This window comes from Galeopterus variegatus, unplaced genomic scaffold (assembly GCF_000696425.1).
Source record: "Galeopterus variegatus unplaced genomic scaffold, G_variegatus-3.0.2 Scaffold12765, whole genome shotgun sequence".
Classification (NCBI taxonomy): Eukaryota; Metazoa; Chordata; class Mammalia; order Dermoptera; family Cynocephalidae; genus Galeopterus; species Galeopterus variegatus.
This window is the reverse complement of record NW_007738876.1, coordinates 18,965-39,695: the sequence shown is the minus strand read 5'-3', so window position 1 is coordinate 39,695 and position 20,731 is coordinate 18,965. Positions and strand designations below refer to the sequence as shown.

General features: G+C 47.7%; 1 protein-coding gene across 1 annotated transcript in view; it reads right to left on the bottom strand.

Moving 5' to 3' along the window:
• The window catches only part of LOC103581305 (cation channel sperm-associated protein 1-like), a gene marked incomplete at its 3' end in the record, with an annotated part of 19,793 nt that extends 589 nt beyond the window's left edge, over positions 1–19,204 (bottom strand). The window contains exons 1-3 of the mRNA XM_008563177.1: positions 17,758–19,204; positions 15,102–15,176; positions 13,367–13,494 (exon numbers count right to left, since the gene is read on the bottom strand). Coding sequence (XP_008561399.1) covers positions 13,367–13,494; positions 15,102–15,176; positions 17,758–19,204 — 1,650 coding nt within the window. The remainder of the gene's footprint in view (positions 1–13,366; positions 13,495–15,101; positions 15,177–17,757) is intronic.
• Between the last annotated feature and the right edge of the window lie 1,527 nt (positions 19,205–20,731).

Below are 20,731 nucleotides of genomic sequence, written 5' to 3'. Positions count from 1 at the left end.
GCCTCTCCCTCCCCTGGAAACTTACGTCACCCTAGATCACTATTTCCAGAGCGTGTCCTTTACCACACCTAACAGTGCCCCCACGTGTGCTGGTACCACGGAAGCTTCTGAGTATCACTGTGAGAAGCGTCTGTCCCCCATTACCCACCCATCTACCCACCCGCTTGGCCCTTCATCTGCCCCATACCTCTCCAGGTACCCATTCAACCATCTACCTGTCCATTCCCTCACCATCCAGCCAGTCCACCTGTCCACACTCACCTGTCCCTCCATCCACCTGCTCTTCCTGCATAAACCCACCCGCCCAGCTACACCTTCGCCATGCTGTGCAGTCGTGCCCTGACCACTCATTTACCCACCCAAATAGGCATTCACCCATCCAGCCATTCACTCGTCACCCACCCGTCTTACCAACCCATCCATCGAATAACAGTGACGACCACGAACACTGCAAGGTGCCCAGTGGATAGACAGATGAATCAGAAACGGCCTTTCTCTTAGAGCCAGACAACAAGGAACACATGGTGGTTGGTGTAAACTCGGGGTGCAGAGGGACCCAGAGGAGGGAAACTCAGCCAGTGCTGGGGTCTGCAAAGGCTTCTGGGGGAAGCGTCATGGAGCTGAGTTTGAGTGTTTGGCAGCCTTGGGCAGGGTCCCTGGGGCTCCAAGGTGTGAGAACAGCAGGGAACATAACTGGAGGCCTGGGGCAGGCTTCAGAGAAGGCTGTTTCAGGGGTTGGGTGAATTGAAGGTGGAGACACCAGGCAAGGTCAAAGCAAGCAGCCTGGGCCTTATCGTGAGGTGGGCAGGAGCCATGGAGGAGCTTAGCCTCAGGCGAGGAGGGAAAAGTCAAAGCGCACTTGAGAGAGACCACTCCCAGTAGGGACCGACTAGTGGGGGTGACTTTGGAGGCCAAGAAATGCCCAAGGAAAGCATGGCAGCAATGCACCAGAAACATACACTGGGGAGAAGATAGCCTCTTCAGTAAATGGTGCTGAGAAAATTGGACATCCGTATATGGAAGAATAAAACTAACCTGGACATCTCGCCAAAATCAACTCAAAATGGATTAAAAGTTAAATACACATTCTTAGACTACACAACTCCTAAAAGAAAACACAGGGGAAACACTTCAGGAAGTAGGACCGTGCAAAGACTTAGGAATATGACCCCAAAAGCATAGGCAAGAAAAGGAAAAATAAGCAAATAGATTATATCAAACTAAAAATCTTCTGCACAGCAAAGGTAACAATCAACAGTGGGAAAAGACAACCTACAGAGTGGGAGAAAATATTTGCAAACTCTGCATCTGACAAACGATTAGGAACCGGAATATACAAGGGACTCAAACTCAAGTAAAAAAACAAGTTATCTGATTAAAAAATGGGCAAAGGAGTTGAACAGGCACTTCTCAAGGGAAGATATACTAATGGCCAACAGACACATGAAAAAATGCTCAACATCACTCAGCATCCGGGAGATGTAAATCAAAACCACAGTGAGATAACATCTCATTCCAGTTAGATTGGCTATTATCAAAAAACCAGAATAATTAATTCTGGTGAGGATGTGGAGAAAGGGGAACCCTCCTACATTGTTGCTGGGACTGTAAAATGGTGCAGCCATTATGGAAAATGGTATGGAGATTCCTCAAACAACTGCAAATAGAACTGCCATACAATCCAGCAGTCCCACTGCTGGGTATATACCCAGACGAATGGAAATCATACTGTCGAAGGGACACCTGCACTCCCATGCTTACTGCAACTCTGTTTAACAATAGCCAAGAGTTGGAACCAACCTAAATGTCCGTCATCAGATGACTGGAGAGGACCATGTGGTATATTTACACACTGGAATACCACTCTGCCATTAAAAAAGAATGAGATCTTGCCATTCGCAGCAACCTGGATGAACTTAGAGTAACATTATGTTAAGTGAAATAGGCCAGGCACTAAAAGAGAAATACCATGTGTCCTCACTTATACGTGGAAGCTAATAAAAAATAAGTAAATAAACAAATAGATAAATAAATAAAAGATACAACAATCACAAAAGTACATTGAACTTTTAAGAGAACAGAACTGAGGCTACCGGAGATGGGGAAGGGGAAGGGAGAGAGGGGAAGAGGGAGAAGTTGGTAAAGGGCCACGAATATCGATTACATTGTATAACGAAGAATATACTAATTACCCTGATTTGATCATAACACATTGCACACAGGTATTGATATCCAATGCTGTACCCTACAGATATGTACAATCAACTAGGTTCCAATAAATAAATAAATAAAAGGGGCCGGCCCGGTGGCGCACTGGATAGTGCGCCACTTGGGAGCGTGGCGGTGCTCCTGCCCGAGGGTTTGGATCCCACATACAGACCGGTTCCCGCTCACTGGCTGAGCGAGGCGCGGGGGCAACACCGAGGGTTGCGATCCCGTTGCCGGTCCCCGGTCCGGTATGGGGGCAACACTGAGGGTTGCGATCCGTTGCCGGACACGGAAAAAGACAAAAAAATAAATAAATAAAAATAAATAAATAAATAAATAAATAAATAAATAAATAAATAAATAAATAAATAAATAAATAAATAAATAAATAAATAAATAAATAAATAAATAAATAAATAAATAAATAAATAAATAAATAAATAAATAAATAAATAAATAAATAAATAAATAAATAAATAAATAAATAAATAAATAAATAAATAAATAAATAAATAAATAAATAAATAAATAAATAAATAAATAAATAAATAAATAAATAAATAAATAAATAAATAAATAAATAAATAAATAAATAAATAAATAAATAAATAAATAAATAAATAAATAAATAAATAAATAAATAAATAAATAAATAAATAAATAAATAAATAAATAAATAAATAAATAAATAAATAAATAAAAGTCTGGCAGCAGTGCCAAGAACCCAGACCAGGGCGGTGGCCAAGCAGCTGGAATATGGAGGATGGTCAGGGGAGTGACGCAGGAGGTGAAGCGAGCTGGGGTTGGAGCCCAGCTCTGCCAGCTCTCAGTCGCCCGAGCCCAGCATCAGCAGCCAGAGCACACCCAGGCGGAGGGCACAGCGCAGGAGGCCTGGAGGAGAGAGGAATAGGCCGTGCTCACCCAACAGTGCAGCTGAGGCGAGGAAGTGCCAAGGGTGGCTTTGATGACCTGAGGGAGGTTGGGCTCCGAGGATGCCAGTGGTCAGGCCCACCCTGTCCCCTGGTGTGGAGCCAGTCTGGACAGGATGGAGCAGGGTCCAGCTTTCCGAGAGAAGGATCTCTGGGGAGCCTGGTCTGAAAGCCAGGAAGCAGGAGCCTGTGGCAAGGACCCCAGGTAGGAGCAAGAGTCCCCAGCTGTCCTGGCTCAGCTGGCCACTATGTGGACAGGGACGGAGGGTGGCCTCGGGCTTCCAGGCCGTACCTGAGCTGTTCCCTCACCCCACCACCTCCTCCCTCCACCTGCTGACGTCTCCCCTTCCTCCATGACCCAGAACTCGTCTGTAGAGGTGGGGCCCTCATGAGCAGACCGTGAGTCTGTGTCCTCTTTGGGTCCCTAGAGTGCTCCCAGGGCTGGCCTTGACAAGGTTTGGGGATGTTTCTTGAGTAAAGAGATGAGTGGAATCCCTGCTGGTGGCATTGTCCGGGTGGTGCAGGGTAATTTGAGCCAATTAATTTCCTTTTTGGCTTAAGCTCTTTTGCACTGAGTGTCGGTTCCTGCTGGAGAGCACAGGTGAGGGACTAGGTAACCTCTGAGGACCCTTGATCCTCTGGTGTTGTTTATAAGAGTGAGATTCTGGAGCTCAGAATCTAAGGTTCCGAGGATCTTTTTTTTTTTTTTCCTTTTTGTCTTTTTTCGTGACCGGTAACGGGATCGCAACGCTCGGTGTCGCACCCGCACCGCGCTCAACCAGTGAGCGGACTGGTCTCTATATGGGATCCAAACCCTCAGCAGGAGCGCCACCACGCTCCCAAGTGCCGCACTCTACCGAGTGCACCACCGGGCCGGCCCAGGTTCTGAGGATCTTTAAGCAGGAAGCAAACCAGCTGGCTCAAAATCAATCCACTCGGAAAGTCGGGGGTGTGAAATGAACATGTATAGTGATAACACGGAAATCTGCTCTGACCAGGTGGCTAAACTGTAGTGCCTTGGGAGATCTGGGACAAGTCAGTAGTCCCATCTGCATGTCCTGGAAAACATTCTCGTAAGACCATTTTTACTTAGAAGCAGACTTTTAGGTTTAAAACAAGTTTAAATCCTTTGTATGTTGAAATTGCTTACTTTCAGTCCCCTGCGGGACTTGCAAAAGAGGCACTTCAGCCTGTGGTCTGATGGTTAGGATCCCAGACTTCCACCCAGGTGCCTGGTTAGGGAATCAGTCCCTTGGAGATATGAAGCCCTTTGGAAGGTCAGCAGGAAGTTACCAAAACAGCTTTTTGAGCAGAGATTGTTTTTGAAACAGAGTTAAAGTTCTTTAGACCTGCCACGAAATTCCTTTAACTATGGGAAGAAACATTTATAAAAACCAGTTAAAATTGTTGTTTAAAAAGTATAACCCCTTTGGGGTACACATTTGTGATCCTTCTATGCCCGTAGACAGCTTTCGATCTCCTTCTTATCTTACCCATGGTTTTAATTTTCTGTCTAGAGGGACCAACAGTCAGCTAAGAAGCTGAGATCCTAGAAAATACAGCCCGGAAAAATGTGGGTTACGCTCATTTACAGCTAGAAAAATTTCTATACTTTCCTCTTTCTTGTTCTGCTTGTTTTTTGACATCCACACCTCTTTTGCTGGGGGCCATGGGCCTGGGAGTGGGCGGGGTCCCCTCTGCTTTCTGAGTCCTGCAGCTTCGTTGCTGCAGCTCGTGGGCCTGGAGCAGGGCTCGATGCTATGCTTGGGGTCCAGGAGGCGTCATTTGCCCAGAAGGCCAGCCCCGCTGTGGTGGGGGCTGGGGCCAGGCCATTTGGCTGGTGAAGCCCCCTCATGCAATGTGCAGTCACCCAAGAGCTGCTTGTCCTCGCACGGCCGCTGCTCATCTGGAGGCACCTTGAGGGTGTCCTCGAGGACGCGCTTCAGCCCCAACACGGTGTGGACCACTAGGTGTCCGTCAACTTGGTGGCCTTGTGGCCCCGATCATGAGGGACGTGTCCATCCCAGTGGCTTCCTGTCCCCTCCACGTGCCGGCATCCCGCCCCATCTCAATTTCTCTCTTTCAGTTGTCGTGGGAAAGAGTATAGATCGTAAAAAACCTCTTTGGTTTTGTTTGAGTAACTTGGTAGCTACCTAAAAGTTTAAAAGGTATATTGGCTGTTTGTTCCGGCTAAAATCTGATAATGGATTTGAAAGGACCTTTTTTCTTAGAGCTCTACAGTCAAAATGTGGCTTCAAGCCCTATTTTTAAAAGTGTCTCTATTTCTCTCTGTTCGGTTTTTTCCCCTCCTCATGGGAATTTGTCACTTGAGTGAACCCCTCCTTTTCTTTTCTTTTCATTTGGCCCTATTTTTTAAAATTTATTTTATTTATTGAATCAAAATTGATTATACATATTTTGGGGGTTGAACATTGAGATATGTTGATTAAATAGATATTACTAGCATATATATTGTTACAAATCATAATTATTCTTTATGCCCCTTGTCCAACCTCTCCCCTTCCCCATCCCCTCCCCCTCCCCATCCCCCCTCTAGTTACCCTAGATTTCTTCTCTCCCTCTGAAAGAATAATGGTTACTCTGAACTTGTTGCCTAGATGATCTGTCCAATGCTGAGAGGTGTGATCAGGTCCCCCAATATTATCATAGAGCAGATGCTTCTTCTGTCACTCTGGAATGGGCTTTGTGGAAAGAGACATCCTCTTCTTTTCTTTGCCTCTGCTGGCGACTCTTCTTGTGTCATGCACTCCAGTGGCTGGCGGACCATCTGCATGGTGGCTGTGGTGTCTAGCCGCTTTTGCAGCAGCCACGGTTATTGTGGTGGCTGTGGTGGGCCACCCACATGGAGGTGCTGTTTTTGGCATGCTCCTTGGCACTGGCGGTATGCCTGGTTGTGGGGTGTTTGGTCCCCTTCTCCATGCCTCTGGTCCCTGGCCAGGCCCCAAGGCACTGGTGCCATGTGCTTGTTTGTGGGAGGGGGGTCCAGTCCCCTTCTCCATGCCTCGGGTCCCTGGGAAGGCCCTGAAGCTCTGGCATGGTGTGTCTGGTTGTGGGAGAGAGGTCTGGTCCCCTTCTCCATGCCCTGGGTCCCTGGGTGGGCTCCAAGGTGCTGGCATTTTGTGCCTGGTTGTGGGAGGGTGGTATGGTCCCCAACTCCATACCCTGGGTCCCTAGGTGAGCCCCACAGCACTGGCTCAGTGTGCCTGGTTATGGGAGAGAGGTCTGGTCCCCTTCTCAATGCTTCTGGTCCCCAGGCTGGCCCCAAGGCACTGGTGCAGTTTGCCTGGAAGTGTAAGTGGGGTCTGGCCCCCAGATCCAAGCCTCCAGTTCCCAGGCAGGCCCCAAGGTGCTGGTGGTGTGCCTGGCCCAGAACTAAATTTTTGTCCTTTGCTTCTAACAGTGGGGAACTTCCTGTGGGAACCAGTACTTGAGCTGTGTGGTTGTTTAAATGGCCACTTTGCTGCTGCTTCCCTAGGGAAGGCTTTTTGTGCAGCTCAGGGTTTAATGGTTGACCTTCTAGGTACTTCCAGCTCTCCAGAGACCTGGTGGATCTGTGTTCTGTAGAATCTCTGATCTGGGCCTGAGGTTTTTCATCAAACTGCACCCCATGCACTTCTGCATTCCTGACCAGTCTCCTCTGAGTGGTCCTGCACTGACTAGGGGGCAGATCAGCTGTCCTTGCTGTGTCCGAGTGTTCCCCTGGTGAGCCTGTCTCCACCACCACCTGTGCTCCAAACACTTCCCATGGGATGGGCCCTGTGCTGGTCCCTTGCAATGACTCACTGGCCTCTGAATGGCTCCCATTTTTCAGTTGTTCTGGCTCCTCGGTCCTGCATGGGTCCATGGGAACCCTATTAGTGGTCTTGCTGTCCTGGGGGCCACCAAGTTCCTCTTCTCCCCTTCCACCTCCAAGCAACTCCATCTGAAGGGCACAGTTGTGGCTTCTGCTGGCTCCTGCTCCATGCACTCAGCAGCTCCAGCCTTAAAGCAGCCGCGGCCCGAAATGCTCAAAGCAGCTTTTTCTTTCTCTCACCATGGTTTCTCCCATCTTCATGAACTCCATAGGTCTCTCCTCCTCTTCCCCTGAGCTCCAGCGGCCCCAGCTTGGCCGACGTTACATTTTTATAGTTGTAAATTTGGTTGATTTGTGGGACAGAGTGATGCTGGGAACCGTCTATTCCACCATCTTGATTGTATCTCCTTTGGCCCTATTTGTTAATGGGCTTTGCTGTTATCTCAGCAATCCAGTTAACGAACAGAAATAATATTGAAAACATCACCTAACTAGATTGATCTCCAAAGGCAGGATTCTGGCATTCAGTTGGTTACTCTGAACAAACTTCTTTATTTTCTGTGTATTTCTTTGAAAATCCTATAGGGAATTCCTATAATTTTATGTTATCTGGACATCTATTTTTAAATTATCCTCTGTGTCTTATCTAAGTGACATACTAAACCTAATTCTGCCCCATCAGGGCTCTCCTAGAAAATATCTAAACCTGTCAGCCAGAACTAGAGTTTATAGTCACTTTCCAGAGAGACATCTCAAGACCAAATTAGAAAAAAAAAAGGCAACAAATTCCTTAAAAGGAATGGATATTTTATCTACACAGTTGAGCTTTGGAAACATTCAGACCTAACAGGGAATATGCTTGAAGCTCTTTCTTAGAAAAACTTACATTCCTTCTCTGTGCCTCGAGATATAGATCTTCTGCCTTGTTTCACCCAGGAATCATCCCTTACGAAGTACAAATTCAGGGTTGTCTAGCTAACCATTGCTTAGGGCTATGAAACATGTAATCAAACATTGATAGTTTGAGAGAAAAAGAAAAACTCTTTAAGAACTAACAAATGTTATAACACCAAGTCAAGGGTTCAGATCCCCATACTGGCAGCTGCCACAAAAAAAGAACTAACAAATGAAAAATCTAAAGGATCTGATCTTTATGGAGTCTTTATTTGTTCCTATGTTTGTGTGTATGTTTACATACAAGCTGATGGTACCTTATTATTATTATCTCTTATATTACCTATTATTATTATATGTTATAGAGTTGGCAAAAGGACAGATTTATTTTTTTTAATTTATTTTATTTTATTTTTTCCTTTTTGTCTTTTTTTTCATGACTGGTAACGGGATCGCAACCCTCGGTGTCGCCCCCGCACTGCGCTCAACCAGTGAGTGGACCGGTCTCTATATGGGATCCGAATCCTCCGCACTCTACCGAGTGCGCCACCAGGCCGGCCCGGGACAGATTTATTTATGTCAACAAATCCCCATCAAATATTCCCAGTAACCCATCTGATGATGCAATCATGTAATAAAATAATAGCTGATATTTACTAAGCACTTGCAATATTCCATCTCATTAAATAAGATGCAAATTCCACTGTGGAAACTGGAATCTTCATCAGGACTCCGATCTGTATGTGTTTCTATGTATGTGCATCTGTGTATGTTTGTGGTGTCTTGTGTCTACATGTCTATACGTATACTTGTGTTTGTACACTGTCATGGTATCAAATAGGCTTATAAATAATGTGCACTCATAAGTTAAGTCCAAATGCTTTTAAGTTCATGTGACTTTAGCAATCTTTGGTAAAGAAAACTAGTTTAAAAATTATTGGTAAAATAAGGGCTGCCCCATGGGTCACTTGGGAGAGTGTGGTGCTGACAACACCAAGTCAAGGGTTAAGATCCCCTTACCGGTCATCTTTAAAAAAAAAATATATTGGTAAAATAAAATAGAAATGTTTTCAAATTTTAATTAGATGTTTTTGCCTAGGTCAATTTGTCAGACAAATTTATTCTGTCTCTTCTAGATGTTTTAAGATCATGGGGGCTGGCTGGTAGCTCGCTTGGTTAGAGCATGGTGATGATAACACCAAAGTCAGGGGTTCAGATCCTCACACCAGCCAGCTGCCAAAAAATAAAAAATATAGGGCCGGCCCGTGGCTCACTCGGGAGAGTGTGGTGCTGATAACACCAAGGCCACGGGTTCGGATCCCATATAGGGATGGCCAGTTGGCTCACTGGGTGAGCGTGGTGCTGACAACACCAAGTCAAGGGTTAAGATCCCCTTATTGGTCATCTTTTAAAAAAAATAATAAATAAATAAAAATAAAAATATAAAAAATCATGAAATGTTACTTCCATGATATTTTTGATACTCACTTGATTTATTTGTAAGTTAAAGCTGTGAGAGCTGGCTGCTGGGCCATGCTGGAAAATCTCAAATCCTCCACACATGGCCTTTGTAGCTTTGTCCTCTGTCCTGGGCTCTGCCCTGGGTATGTAAATCCAGGAACAAGATGGGCCCTGACATTCATAGCCACCCTGGATGCCACGTGAGTATTTGGGACCCAGGATGGCTAAGGGGGAAAACTTTGAAAAGGGTAACTATGTTCAGTATCTCAAAGGTTTTGGTTAAGGGGAGACTGGTTGATGTGAATTTGCTTTTCTGAAAGAAAGAAAAATAAAAAAATTTTTTTTTCCTTTTTGTCTTTTTTACTGACTGGTAACAGGATCGCAACCCTCAGTGTCGCGCCCGTACCGGGGACCGGCAACAGGATCGCAACCCTCGGTGTTGCGCCCGCACCGCGCTCAGCCAGTGAGCGGGAACCGGTCTCCACATGGGATCCGAACCCTCGGCGGGAGCGCTGCTGCGCTCCCAAGCGGCGCACTCTCCAGTGCGCCACCGGGCCGGCCCAGAAAAATAAAAATTTAACTGAAATGGCTAGCTTTGTTTTCCAAAAGCAATTTAAAATAACTGTTTAAAATGAGTAAATTAGGTAAATGGGATTAGAATAAACGTTTATGCATAGATTTATCTGAGTTTGAAAAATCTTTTCAATAATTTAAAATCTAAGTCATGTTAAGTAATAGTAATAGTAATCATAAGATATCTGACATTTCTAAATTAAAATATTGAAATATTCATTCTTAAACATAATCTTGATCATAAATATTAATTATTAAACATTTCTAAATTAAAATATTGAAATATTAATTATTAAACATAATCATAACCTTCAATTATTAAACACAAACTTTGACATATTATTTATATGATATAAAAAGCTAAATATTGGCCGGCCCGGTGGCGCACTCAGTAGAGTGCGTTGCTTGGGAGCGTGGCGGCGCTCCCACCGAGGGTTCGGATTCCATATAGAGACCGGTCTGCTCACTGGTTGAGCACGGTGAGGGCGCGACACCGAGGGTTGCGATCCCGTTGCCTGTCACGAAAAAAAGACAAAAAAAAGGAAAAAAAAAAAGAAAAGAAAAGAAAACATCATCAAATAAAAGGACTCCCTTCCAAGCCACATTGGAAGGGACCATAGCAGGTATTGTTCAACAATCCCCACGTGGCTCAGCTTAAACCCATTGACTCATAGATTCGTGTTTCTCATCTTGAAAATGCAAATATCCCTCAGTGGACCTCTTTTGTTGCTGGAGATACTCAACTGAAACTAACCCACAGCCAAATGCCTCAACCTTCCGGCCAGAAGAAGACGGCACCTGAGCAGACCGTGTTTACCTAAGATCCTGCACCTGACCTAACAACAACTCTGTGATCAGCATTGCTGAAACATTTGGACGTTTACTTTTACTGTGGAGAATTCTGCCAGTCTCAGGCCTTTGCCAGACTGTGGGTTGCATCTCTTGGTTCACATTCTAACCAGGCCATATGCCTCAAGATTACTTACAAAGTTACACTCTTGCTTCATTATTTCTTTTCCCAGGCTTAGGCCAGGTTAAACTTACTACCTAAGTTGTGAAAATGCCCTTAGTTTTTCTTTTGCAGTTTTTCACCATCCAGCCCACTAAAACTTTTGAAGGCAACCTATTTCCACAATGGACATGTTGCTTTGCCTCCCATGGATTTGTCACCCCTTTTCCCCTGGGTGACGGAGCCACCAAAGATTATTCAAAGCCCATCTCTTCTGAGCAGTGAGAAGCCCCTAAAAGGGGTTAATCTCCCAGAACCCTCAAGATAGAGGTGTTCCTTCCATTTGGGAAATTAACCACGAATTGGTGTTCTCTTCCTGCATATATTCTACAGACCAGGAAGTTCCAGGAAGAGAACATAGGTGGAGTTTTATCTAAGTACAGTTTAACAAGTTTAACAACAGAAGCTGGTAACATTCAGTAAGAAAGCAAGGTGATATTCTATAATGCAATTAAGTTGATCCACTAACAAAAGCTTGATTTTAGCAAACATTCTCTTCTTACAGCAATTTCCCAGTATCTTTACATAGCAATCAGTAACCTGTCTGTCTTTGAACTAGCAAACTTACTGTGTTACGATTTTTTTATCTTACAACAGAGACTATATAGCCTGGGGAAAATTTCCTGTCCTTTGCAAGGTCAATGTTTGAAACTGCAAAGCTTTGGAAAACCAGGCCCTGTGAAATACATTTGTTTTATTCATACTTCACATGGACACAATATTTGGCCTGAGGCCACAACTTATCCTCCTGTCAAATATGTGACAAATGTTCCTATCCAGGTTTTTGAGTATTACAAAGAATTGAACAATCTGACTATCTTTCCATCCCAACTCCCATGTTGTTTAAAATTTGAATGGAGACCTAGAGCCCAGAGACTAGTTTCTTTCCCACCTAGTTGTGACAAGACTTTTTCTAGGGATGAGACTTCCCAGCCATGAAGGACAAAAAAGTCTATCTGAGTTGATTATCAGTGCTTTTAGATGAGCGATTTTTTTTTTTAAGATGACCAGTAAGGGGATCTTAACCCTTGACTTACTGTTGTCAGCACCACACTCTCCCAAGTGAGCCAACAGGCCATCTCTATATAGGGATCCGAACCTGTGGCCTTGGTGTTATCAGCGCCACATTCTCCCAAGTGAGCCATGGGACAGCCCTAGATGAGTGATTTTTTGATCAAAAGGGGAAAATAACATGAAAATTTGCTTTGACCAGGTCAGCTAAACTGTAGTACCTTGGGAGACCTGGGACAAGTCCCATCTGCATGTCCTGGAAAATGTTCTCATAAGACCATTTTTACTTAGAAGAAGAATCAGTGGCACCAGAAAGTCATCAAATAACCTAGCATGCTTCTTGTATCCCCTACCCTAGATGCCTGCATGTAGGATGTAACCTAGTAACCATCCCAAGCCTGTACCGCATGTACAACCAACAGAAAACTGACTAAGTGATACGGCGGGGCTGTCCTTGTCTCTCTCTCCTTTGATTCTTCCCCCTTCCTGTGGTTATAAAATGCTAAGCTCTGCTGGCCTCTTTGCAGCGTATTTCTCAGGGCGACCTGACCTATGTGTTTCCCCAATTGCAATCGTCACACTGGCTCAATAACTCCTATGCTTTATATGTTCAGCCTCAGTTCCTTTTAGGTCCACAATAAAAAAAACTTCATTTTTGTAGATTCTCAATCCACGTCGAGTGGCTCTGGACAAGTGTGTGTAATCTTGACGAAACCCACAAAGGCAGCTGAAACCATCCCATGGAAGACCAAGTGCTATGAACTTTATAAGTGATTAACAGAAACGGGGGGTTGGTGAATCACAATTTGGCTAATTAGCCTTTTAGCAAGTGGGTCTTTCAAGAATTAACTCTGAGTTTAATTGTCTTTTGGAGGATTGTCCTAGAGCCCTTTGGACCAAAGTTCTACACTGTGAAAATCTCTATGCCTCAGTTTTCTTGTCTCTAAAGTGGAGATAATAAAAGCCTGCTGGATAGAGTTGTCATGAGCATTAAATCCATTTAACACAGTAAAGTGCTTGGAATAGAGCCTGAAACAGCATGTGGCTGGTCCTTTCCTTCACCCTGTTCCACGGGGGTTAGGAGCCAGCCTGTGCAGGCTTTCCATTGTCACCCCTCCAGGGCCTCCTCCGGGTCTCCTGGCCCTTGCAGCAGACCCTGGGAGCTGGGGACCCTTCCCGCCCGAAGCAGCAACTGTATTTGGACACGTGCGCCGCCTGGTGGCCGTAGCTGCAAACAGCACAGCGTCCAGCGTGGCGGGTCTTTCCGTGGTTGGTGGGGTGGCCGACCTCAGCAATGTCTTTCTGAGCCGCCTCTCTAAGACTGGGCAACGTCATCCACGTCCCAGGGCTGCGGATCAAGTGAGCTAAGTTGTGTGAGGCACTGGGTCAGGCCCACAGGAGGCCCTGGAACAGCATCAGAGGCCTTCCCCATGGGAGCAGAGTTCCCTGGCTCTTATGGCCCCGGACCTCGACCTCAGCAAAGGTCTGGGTCACCAGCATGATGGTGTTGAGGCAGACGATGAGGAAGATGAAGGCTTCAAAGGCCAGGGACTCAGTCAGCTTCCAGATCATTCTTCTGAAGCCCTGAGTGAGGTTAATTTTTTTTTAATTGAATCATAATTGATTATACATATTTTGGGGATTCAATATTGACATATGTTGATCAAATCGTTATTACTAGTTTGTATATTGTTACAAATTGTACTTATTCTTTATGCCCCTTGTCCAATCTCTCCCTATCTCCCTCTCCCTGCCCCCTCCCACCACTGATAACCCTAGATTTCTTCTCTCCTTCTGAAAGAGCAGTGGTTACTCTGTTGATGTGTTGCCTAGATGATCTGTCCAATCCTGAGAGGTGTGTTCAGGTTCCCAATATTACCATGGAGTGGATGCTTCCTCTGTCACTCTGGAATGGGCTTTGTGTAGAGGGGCATCCTCTTCTTTTCTTTAGTCTCTGCTGGTGACTCTCCTTGTGTTGATGCACTCCAGTGGCTGGTGGACCATCTGTGTGGTGATTGTGACGTCTAGTCACTTTTGTGGCAGCTGTGGTTACTGTGGTTGCTGTGGTGGGCCGCCCACATGGAGGTGATGTTTTTCACATGCTCCTTGGAGCTGGTGGTGTGACTGGTTGTTAGTTGGGGGTTCAGTCCCTGCTCCATACCCTGGGTCCCTGTGCAGGGTCCTGAGGCGCTGGCAGTGTGCCTGGGTGTGGGAGTGGGGTCTGGTCCCCAGCTTCAAGCCTCAGGTTCCGAGGCTGTCCCCAAGGCACCGGCAGTCTGCATGGTTGTGGGTGGGGCATTTGGTCCCCACTCCATTCCTCAGGTCTCCTGCCAGCCCTGAGATGCTGGTGCTGTACCTGAGCCAGAACTAATTTTTTGTCCTTTGCTTACTTCTAAAATGGGGGAACTTCCTGTGGGGAAGAGTACTTGAGCTCTGTGGTTGAGCTAAATTGCTGCTTTGCTGCTGTGTCCTTAGGGAAGGCTTTCTGTGCAGCTCAGGGTTTAATGGCTGATCTTATAGGTACTTCCAGCTCTCCAGAGACTTGTTGCACCTGGGTTGTATAGAAACTCTGATCTGGACCTGATTTTTTTCATCAAACTGCACCCCATGCAATTCTGTATTCCCAACCGGTCTCCTCTCAGTGACCCTGTGCTGATTGGGGGGTGGATCGGCTGTCCTTGCTGTGTCCTAGTGTTCTCCCGGTGGGCCCATCTCCCCCACTGCCTGTACTACAAACACTTCCCATGGGATGGTCCATGCTCCAGTCTCTTGCAGTGACTCACCAGCCTCTGAGTGGCTCCTTTTTTTCAGTTGTTCTGGCTCCTCGCTCCTGCATGGGTCCACGGGAACTCTGTTAGTGGTCTTGCTGGCCTGGGGGACACTGAGGCCCTCTTCTCCCCTGCCACCTCCAAGCAACTCCATCTGAAGGGCACAGCCGCGGCTTCTGCCAGCTCCTGCTCCATGAGCTCAGCAGCCCCAGCCCTAAAGTGGCCACAGCCTGAAAAGCTCAGAGCAGTTTTTCCTTTCTCTCCTCGTGGCTTCTCCTGCCTTCATGGACTCCGTAGGTCTCCACCTCTTCCCCTGAGCTCTAGCAGCCCCAGCTTGGCTGTGGTTACATTTTTATACTTGTAAATTGGTTGATTTGCGGGAGAGAGTGAGGATGGGTCTCCGTCTGTTCCGACATCTTGACTGGAACCAAAGTAGCTTAATTTTTCCCACAGCCAGTGGAAGAAGTTCATTGTGTGCTGCTTCTTGTGGGTCCGCTGGGTTCTGCCGGCTAGAAGGGGGCCAAAAATTCAGGGATGTGCAGGTGGAGGCCCAGGCACCCTCCCAATCTGGGTCAGGGTCATCGTCATCCCTACATGCTCACCTGTCACCCATTCCTGAGGTGCCTCCAGGCCAGCCCTGTGCTGGTATTGGGGCCACAGGCCTGAGCCCTTCCAGGGCCTGTTGGAAATTCAGAGTCAGCTGGAGTGGATCCTGAGGGCACCTGCTCCTGCACCTGCACGTCTTTCTTAGCTCACGTGGTAACTCATGCATGGAAAACCCGGCCTTCACTCTCCCTCTCCCTTTAAGATCCTGCTGGAATATCCCCTCCCCTTGACTGCCTTTCACGTCTCCATCCAGTAAGACACTCATCCCTCTCTGCTTGTTGGCGAGACATTTGCTATGTTCACTGAACTACTAGGAACCAGGTCTGGGGGATCGTAAGTTAAAAGCGAGGGTCCCTCCCTGCCCTCCAATAAGGCCATCATTCAGGTGCAAGTTTCCAGTCTCTGTCCTCAAGCAGCTCACTGTCTAGTGGGAAAAATGTGGACGGATAGACTCCACCGTGGTGAATGTTTCGATAGGGAGGAGGACAGGCCTCCAGCAATGGATGGTCTGTGACTAGTTAAGTGACCAGTCCCAGCCTTGGAGCCCTTCGAGGGCAGAGATTGTGGCCAGGCACCACATTCGACGGGAGTCAATGTTTGAGAAGTGAGTGTGAATGAATGAAAAAATCAGTGTCTGAAAGAATCACTGCCTCATGGCCTGAAGAGCTGCATAATTCAAGGGATCCAGGATGGGATGATGAACAGTCACGAGAGTGAAGAGCCGTGGAACACACACACGAAGAGTCACGAGAGTGAAGAGCCGTGGAACACACACACAAAGAGTCACGAGAGTGAAGAGCCCGTGGAACACACACACAAACAGTCACGAGAGTGAAGAGCCGTGGAACACACACACGAACAGTCACGAGAGTGAAGAGCCGTGGAACACACACACGAAGAGTCACGAGAGTGAAGAGCCGTGGCACACACACACGTGAGAGTCAAGCCTCGTGATCTGCAGAAGGTCAGTGCAGGTGCTGGAATCCCAGGGAGGTGCAGAGCTTGTTTTTCCCAGCTTGGCTGAGGGGGCTGGGGAGCAGGCTGGCGGCTGCACTGCGCAGTGACCACGCTCTGGTTTGGGTGTCCACTTCAGAAATCACCTCCTGGTGATTTGTGTCCCTGGCTTTCTGAGAGTCCCCGAATTGAAGGTGGGGGAAGATATACTGGATGTGTTGTGACTCATCACAATAAGAGCTACCACTTATTAAGCGCCAGGTGATGGTCAGGTCCTGTAAACCACTACCTCTTCTTGGAGGCTTTGAGCACTGAGAAGGTCTTAGTGTCCCAAGGACGTTAGGCCCCCTCCCCCCACACACACTTTTTGGCCAGTTCTCATCCTTTGGGCTCAGTCTGGATTAAGAGCACAGATTTAAATTAGCCTGTAAGGACTCAAATGCCAGTGTCACCACTTGCTATTGACCAGCTGATTTCCTTAGGCAAATTAATCCTCTCTTCTGTGTTGTTTTTTCCTCTGTAAAATGGAAACGTGAATAATTCCCACTTCGTGCCGGTTGAGGGAGTTAAACAGCTCTGGCTCAATGAAGTCATGACTCTTGTTTACCTGCTGTTTCTATAGCACCAGCCTCCTCTAAGCACTTTACCTATATCTGTTCATTGAATCCTCATAACACCCATTTTACGTAAGAGAAAACCGAGGCAGTGAGAGGTCAAGTCACTTCCCCAAGGTCACACAGCTAGGAAAAGGTGGCGAGAGTGAGAGCTTGATCATAGCTGCTATTGGTAGCTCATACTTAATGGCCCTCCTGTGAACTGTCCCTAAGGTGGCACTTGCTGCTGGGGACTGTCACTGTCTGCTCCATCCCCAGACTGGGTGTGCCATGGAGAGTAGGGCAGCATCATAGCCCACAAGGGTCCTCAGGCCTGTGTGCTGCCCTCTTGGCCTTGAAGGACTTGGGGCCTGGGGACAGCATGGGCTGCTCAGTAGCCAGCTCCTGTCGCGGGGGCGCACTGCAGGCGGAGGGTGGGACGGGGCGGGGCTGGTGGCCTGCGGAGCCTGTAAAAGCAGCGCAGGGCTGCAGGCTCAGCACTGACAACCATGGCACGTCTGAACCTCAAGCTGGCACTAGGCCTGGCCCTGGTTGCACTCTGCCTCCTGGCGCTACCCCGCGACACTGGGGCCTGGACAGGGGAGCGNGGGAGTGAAGAGCCGTGGAACACACACACGAACAGCCACGAGAGTGAAGAGCCCGTGGAACACACACACGAACAGTCACGAGAGTGAAGAGCCGTGGAACACACACACAAACAGTCACGAGAGTGAAGAGCCCGTGGAACACACACACGAACAGCCACGAGAGTGAAGAGCCGTGGAACACACACACGAACAGTCACGAGAGTGAAGAGCCGTGGAACACACACACGTGAGAATCAAGCCTCATGATCTGCAGGTCAGTGCAGGGCCTGGGGGTCTGGAATCCGGGCCCGGCAGTGGGAGTTTGGGTGGGGGGCCCAGTAAGGACTCACTTTTGCGCTTCTGAAATTGCTCATCTTCTTCAGTCCAGCTTTCTGAATCTTTGGGAGAAGTATCCTTGGAATGGGTTTTGCCAGAGATCTTGGAGCCATATGCAGAAATTGCAATGTGGGACTGAGTCCCGCTGGGGGCTGAGACCCCGTCCAGTACCACACTAGGTTGGAAGGCTGCTGTCTGAGAAAGGGCATGAGCCATGCTGTGGGATCTGTATGGGACAGAGAGTTGGGAGGCTCTCCAATGATGCTCTCTGTGGTGGTGATCGTACACACTACGGTGGTGCTCTCTATGCTGCTGCTGCTCGCCATGGTGGGGGTGCTCGCCATCATGGTGGTCTCTGCGGTGGGAGTACTCGCCATCAAGGTGGTCTCTGCGGTGGGGATGCTCACCCTGGTGGTACTCACTGGGGTGGCGCTCACCACGATGGTGCTCGCTGTGGTGGCGAGGTATGCCATGGTGGTAGGACGACATGGAGGAGTGTTTGGACAAGGTCTCTTCATGATGAAGAGGCCTTCTGTGGTGATGGGAGCCATGATGATGGGGCCTGCCATGGTGGTGGCCTTCATGATAATTGGACCTGCCATGAAGGAGCCCTCCAAGATAGGATACCTCACTGTGATGGTAGGACCCACCATGTTGGTAGGAGTCACTGTCGTGGTAGGATGCATCATAGGAAGAGTGGGATAAATTCTCACCAAGATGGTGAGACCCTTCATGATAGTGGGGCCCCCTATGTTGGTGAGATCCGCCATAGTGGTGGAACCCATCATAGTGATAGGGCTCTCCATTGTGGTGAGGCCTGCCATGGTGGTAGTACCCACCATGGTGGTGGGATTCACTGTCATAGTGGGACCCACCATGATGGTAGGATCCACCATGGTGGCGGGACCCACCATGAAGGTAGGATTCGCCTTGGAAGTGGGGCCCACCATGGTGGTAAAATTCTCCACGGAGGGGGGGCCCATCGTGGTGGTAGGATCCACCAAGGTGGTGGGACCCACCACGATAAATCCTGCTACCATGGTGGTGCTCACCATCAGAGTGTCCCTCACCATAGGAATGGTGGGAGAGGACAGTGCCATGTGAGGAAGCCAGACCAGAGGTTGTGGGGCGGTTGGCTCTGCCATGACCATAGGCCTCACTGTGGTGGTAGGATTGGTGGGACTGGTGGGGGAAGGCATTGTCACGGAAGTCTTGGAACTCACGAGGGTGGTGAGATCCACCATGATGATGGGACATGCCATGATGGCGGGACTCACCATGGTGATGGGACTCCCCGTGGTGATGGGACTCGTGACGATGGGGGACTCCGATATGGCCTGGCCTGTGGTGTGGGGATGATGAGTGGGGGTAAGGGGATGATGAGCGGGGGTAAGAGAACACATCCAAATTATTGGTGTCTGCCTCATTTTGAGCTTTTTCGGACATTGAGCGTTGATCCATGACTGTGCCGGGAATCCTGGAATGAAGAGCTCTCAAGCCCTGGGCCCCGCAGGCGCTCCCTGGATCTCCCTTCTCTCCTAAGCTGAGCTAGCTCAGACTGTGGCACTGGGCTTCTAGGGAGGCCTGAGTGTCCTCATGGAACTCTCCCCTCTATGATGTCACCAGCAGGCCTAATTCCAAAATGCCTCCCCCTGGGTTATAGTTTAGAATTAAGAATTATTACGTCTAACTCCTTCATTGTAAAATGAGGGAACTGAGGTTAAGAAAAGGGAAGGGCAGGCCCAAGGTGACCCAGCAGGTCAATGGCAAAGCTGGACAAAGAAGTCTCTGGTGACACCATGCCTCCATCAGTCACTTTAGCCCTGTTAGAAAGAACTTCATGAGGCCAAGTGGTCCAGTCCCCAGTCCCACCTAGATGCCAGTGGGTTCTGGGGTTCAGACTGCCTGACTCCCCTTAAGGAGGTATGTGACCTTGGACTTGTTACTTAATTTTCCTATGTCTCAGTTTATTCCTCTGTAAAATGGGAATAATAAGACATCCCAGTATCAAAAAGGATATGTAAAGCTTATATTAACAGCATAATAAATGTTAATTGGTATTATTTTCTCCTTGATCATTAATATTGGTGGAAACGCCCCTCTTGGGTAATTATCAAAATAAAAGCACCAGCCGTTGTTTACTGAGGACCTACTTCATGCACATTTAATGTATAATCCTCACAATAACACCACATGGTGGATATTATTTCCCCATTTCATAGATGATGGTGCTGGGGCTTAGCATCAATTAATAAAAACTTCAAATCAGCACTAACTCCAAAGCCTGTACCTGTAACCACCATGCTGCCCTGTCTCCCTCCCAAAATCCACTGCAGAGCTTGTCCTGTGCACTGAATTCATCCATGCATAGCACAGCTCTTCTGGAAGCTTACAGGCCACTCCTTTGAATGCATCTGCTTCCTGAGTGGTTGGTCAGAGCCAAGTCCATAGTGGGTACTGGGTACCCAGTTCCCAATGATGAAAGAGACATGGCCCCTGCCCTCAAGGAGCTCATCGTCCATTGCTAGGAGCAGACAAGGACACGGTTTGTGGTAGGACTGCTAGATGTCCCAAAGATCTGTTCTCCCCTTCTTCCTGGGCACAGTGCGTCCCAGCTAGAGAGCATGTCTTGCATACAGGGGAGGCTAAAAGGTGAGAGCAGAAGCAATGTGAGCAACTTCTGGGTCTTGGGTTTCGAGCACAGGGCGTGTGAAGCTCTATTTGCCCCCTTCTTGTGGGCCAAAGAATGGATACGACAAGCAGACAAGATCCACACTCCAGAGATGGGTTTTCAACTGGGGTTTTGCAGAACCACAGAATTCCTTGAGAGACGTTTCTAGGCGAAGGGTTCTGTATTGTGATTGAGAAAAAAAGCACTATTTCTGAACTTCATGTGCTGTGTGATGCCAGCTCTTTCAGTGATGAACAGTCATCCAGCAGCCTTATAAACCTTTGGTTAGAGATCGTTCGGTCCCATACGGCTGTGAA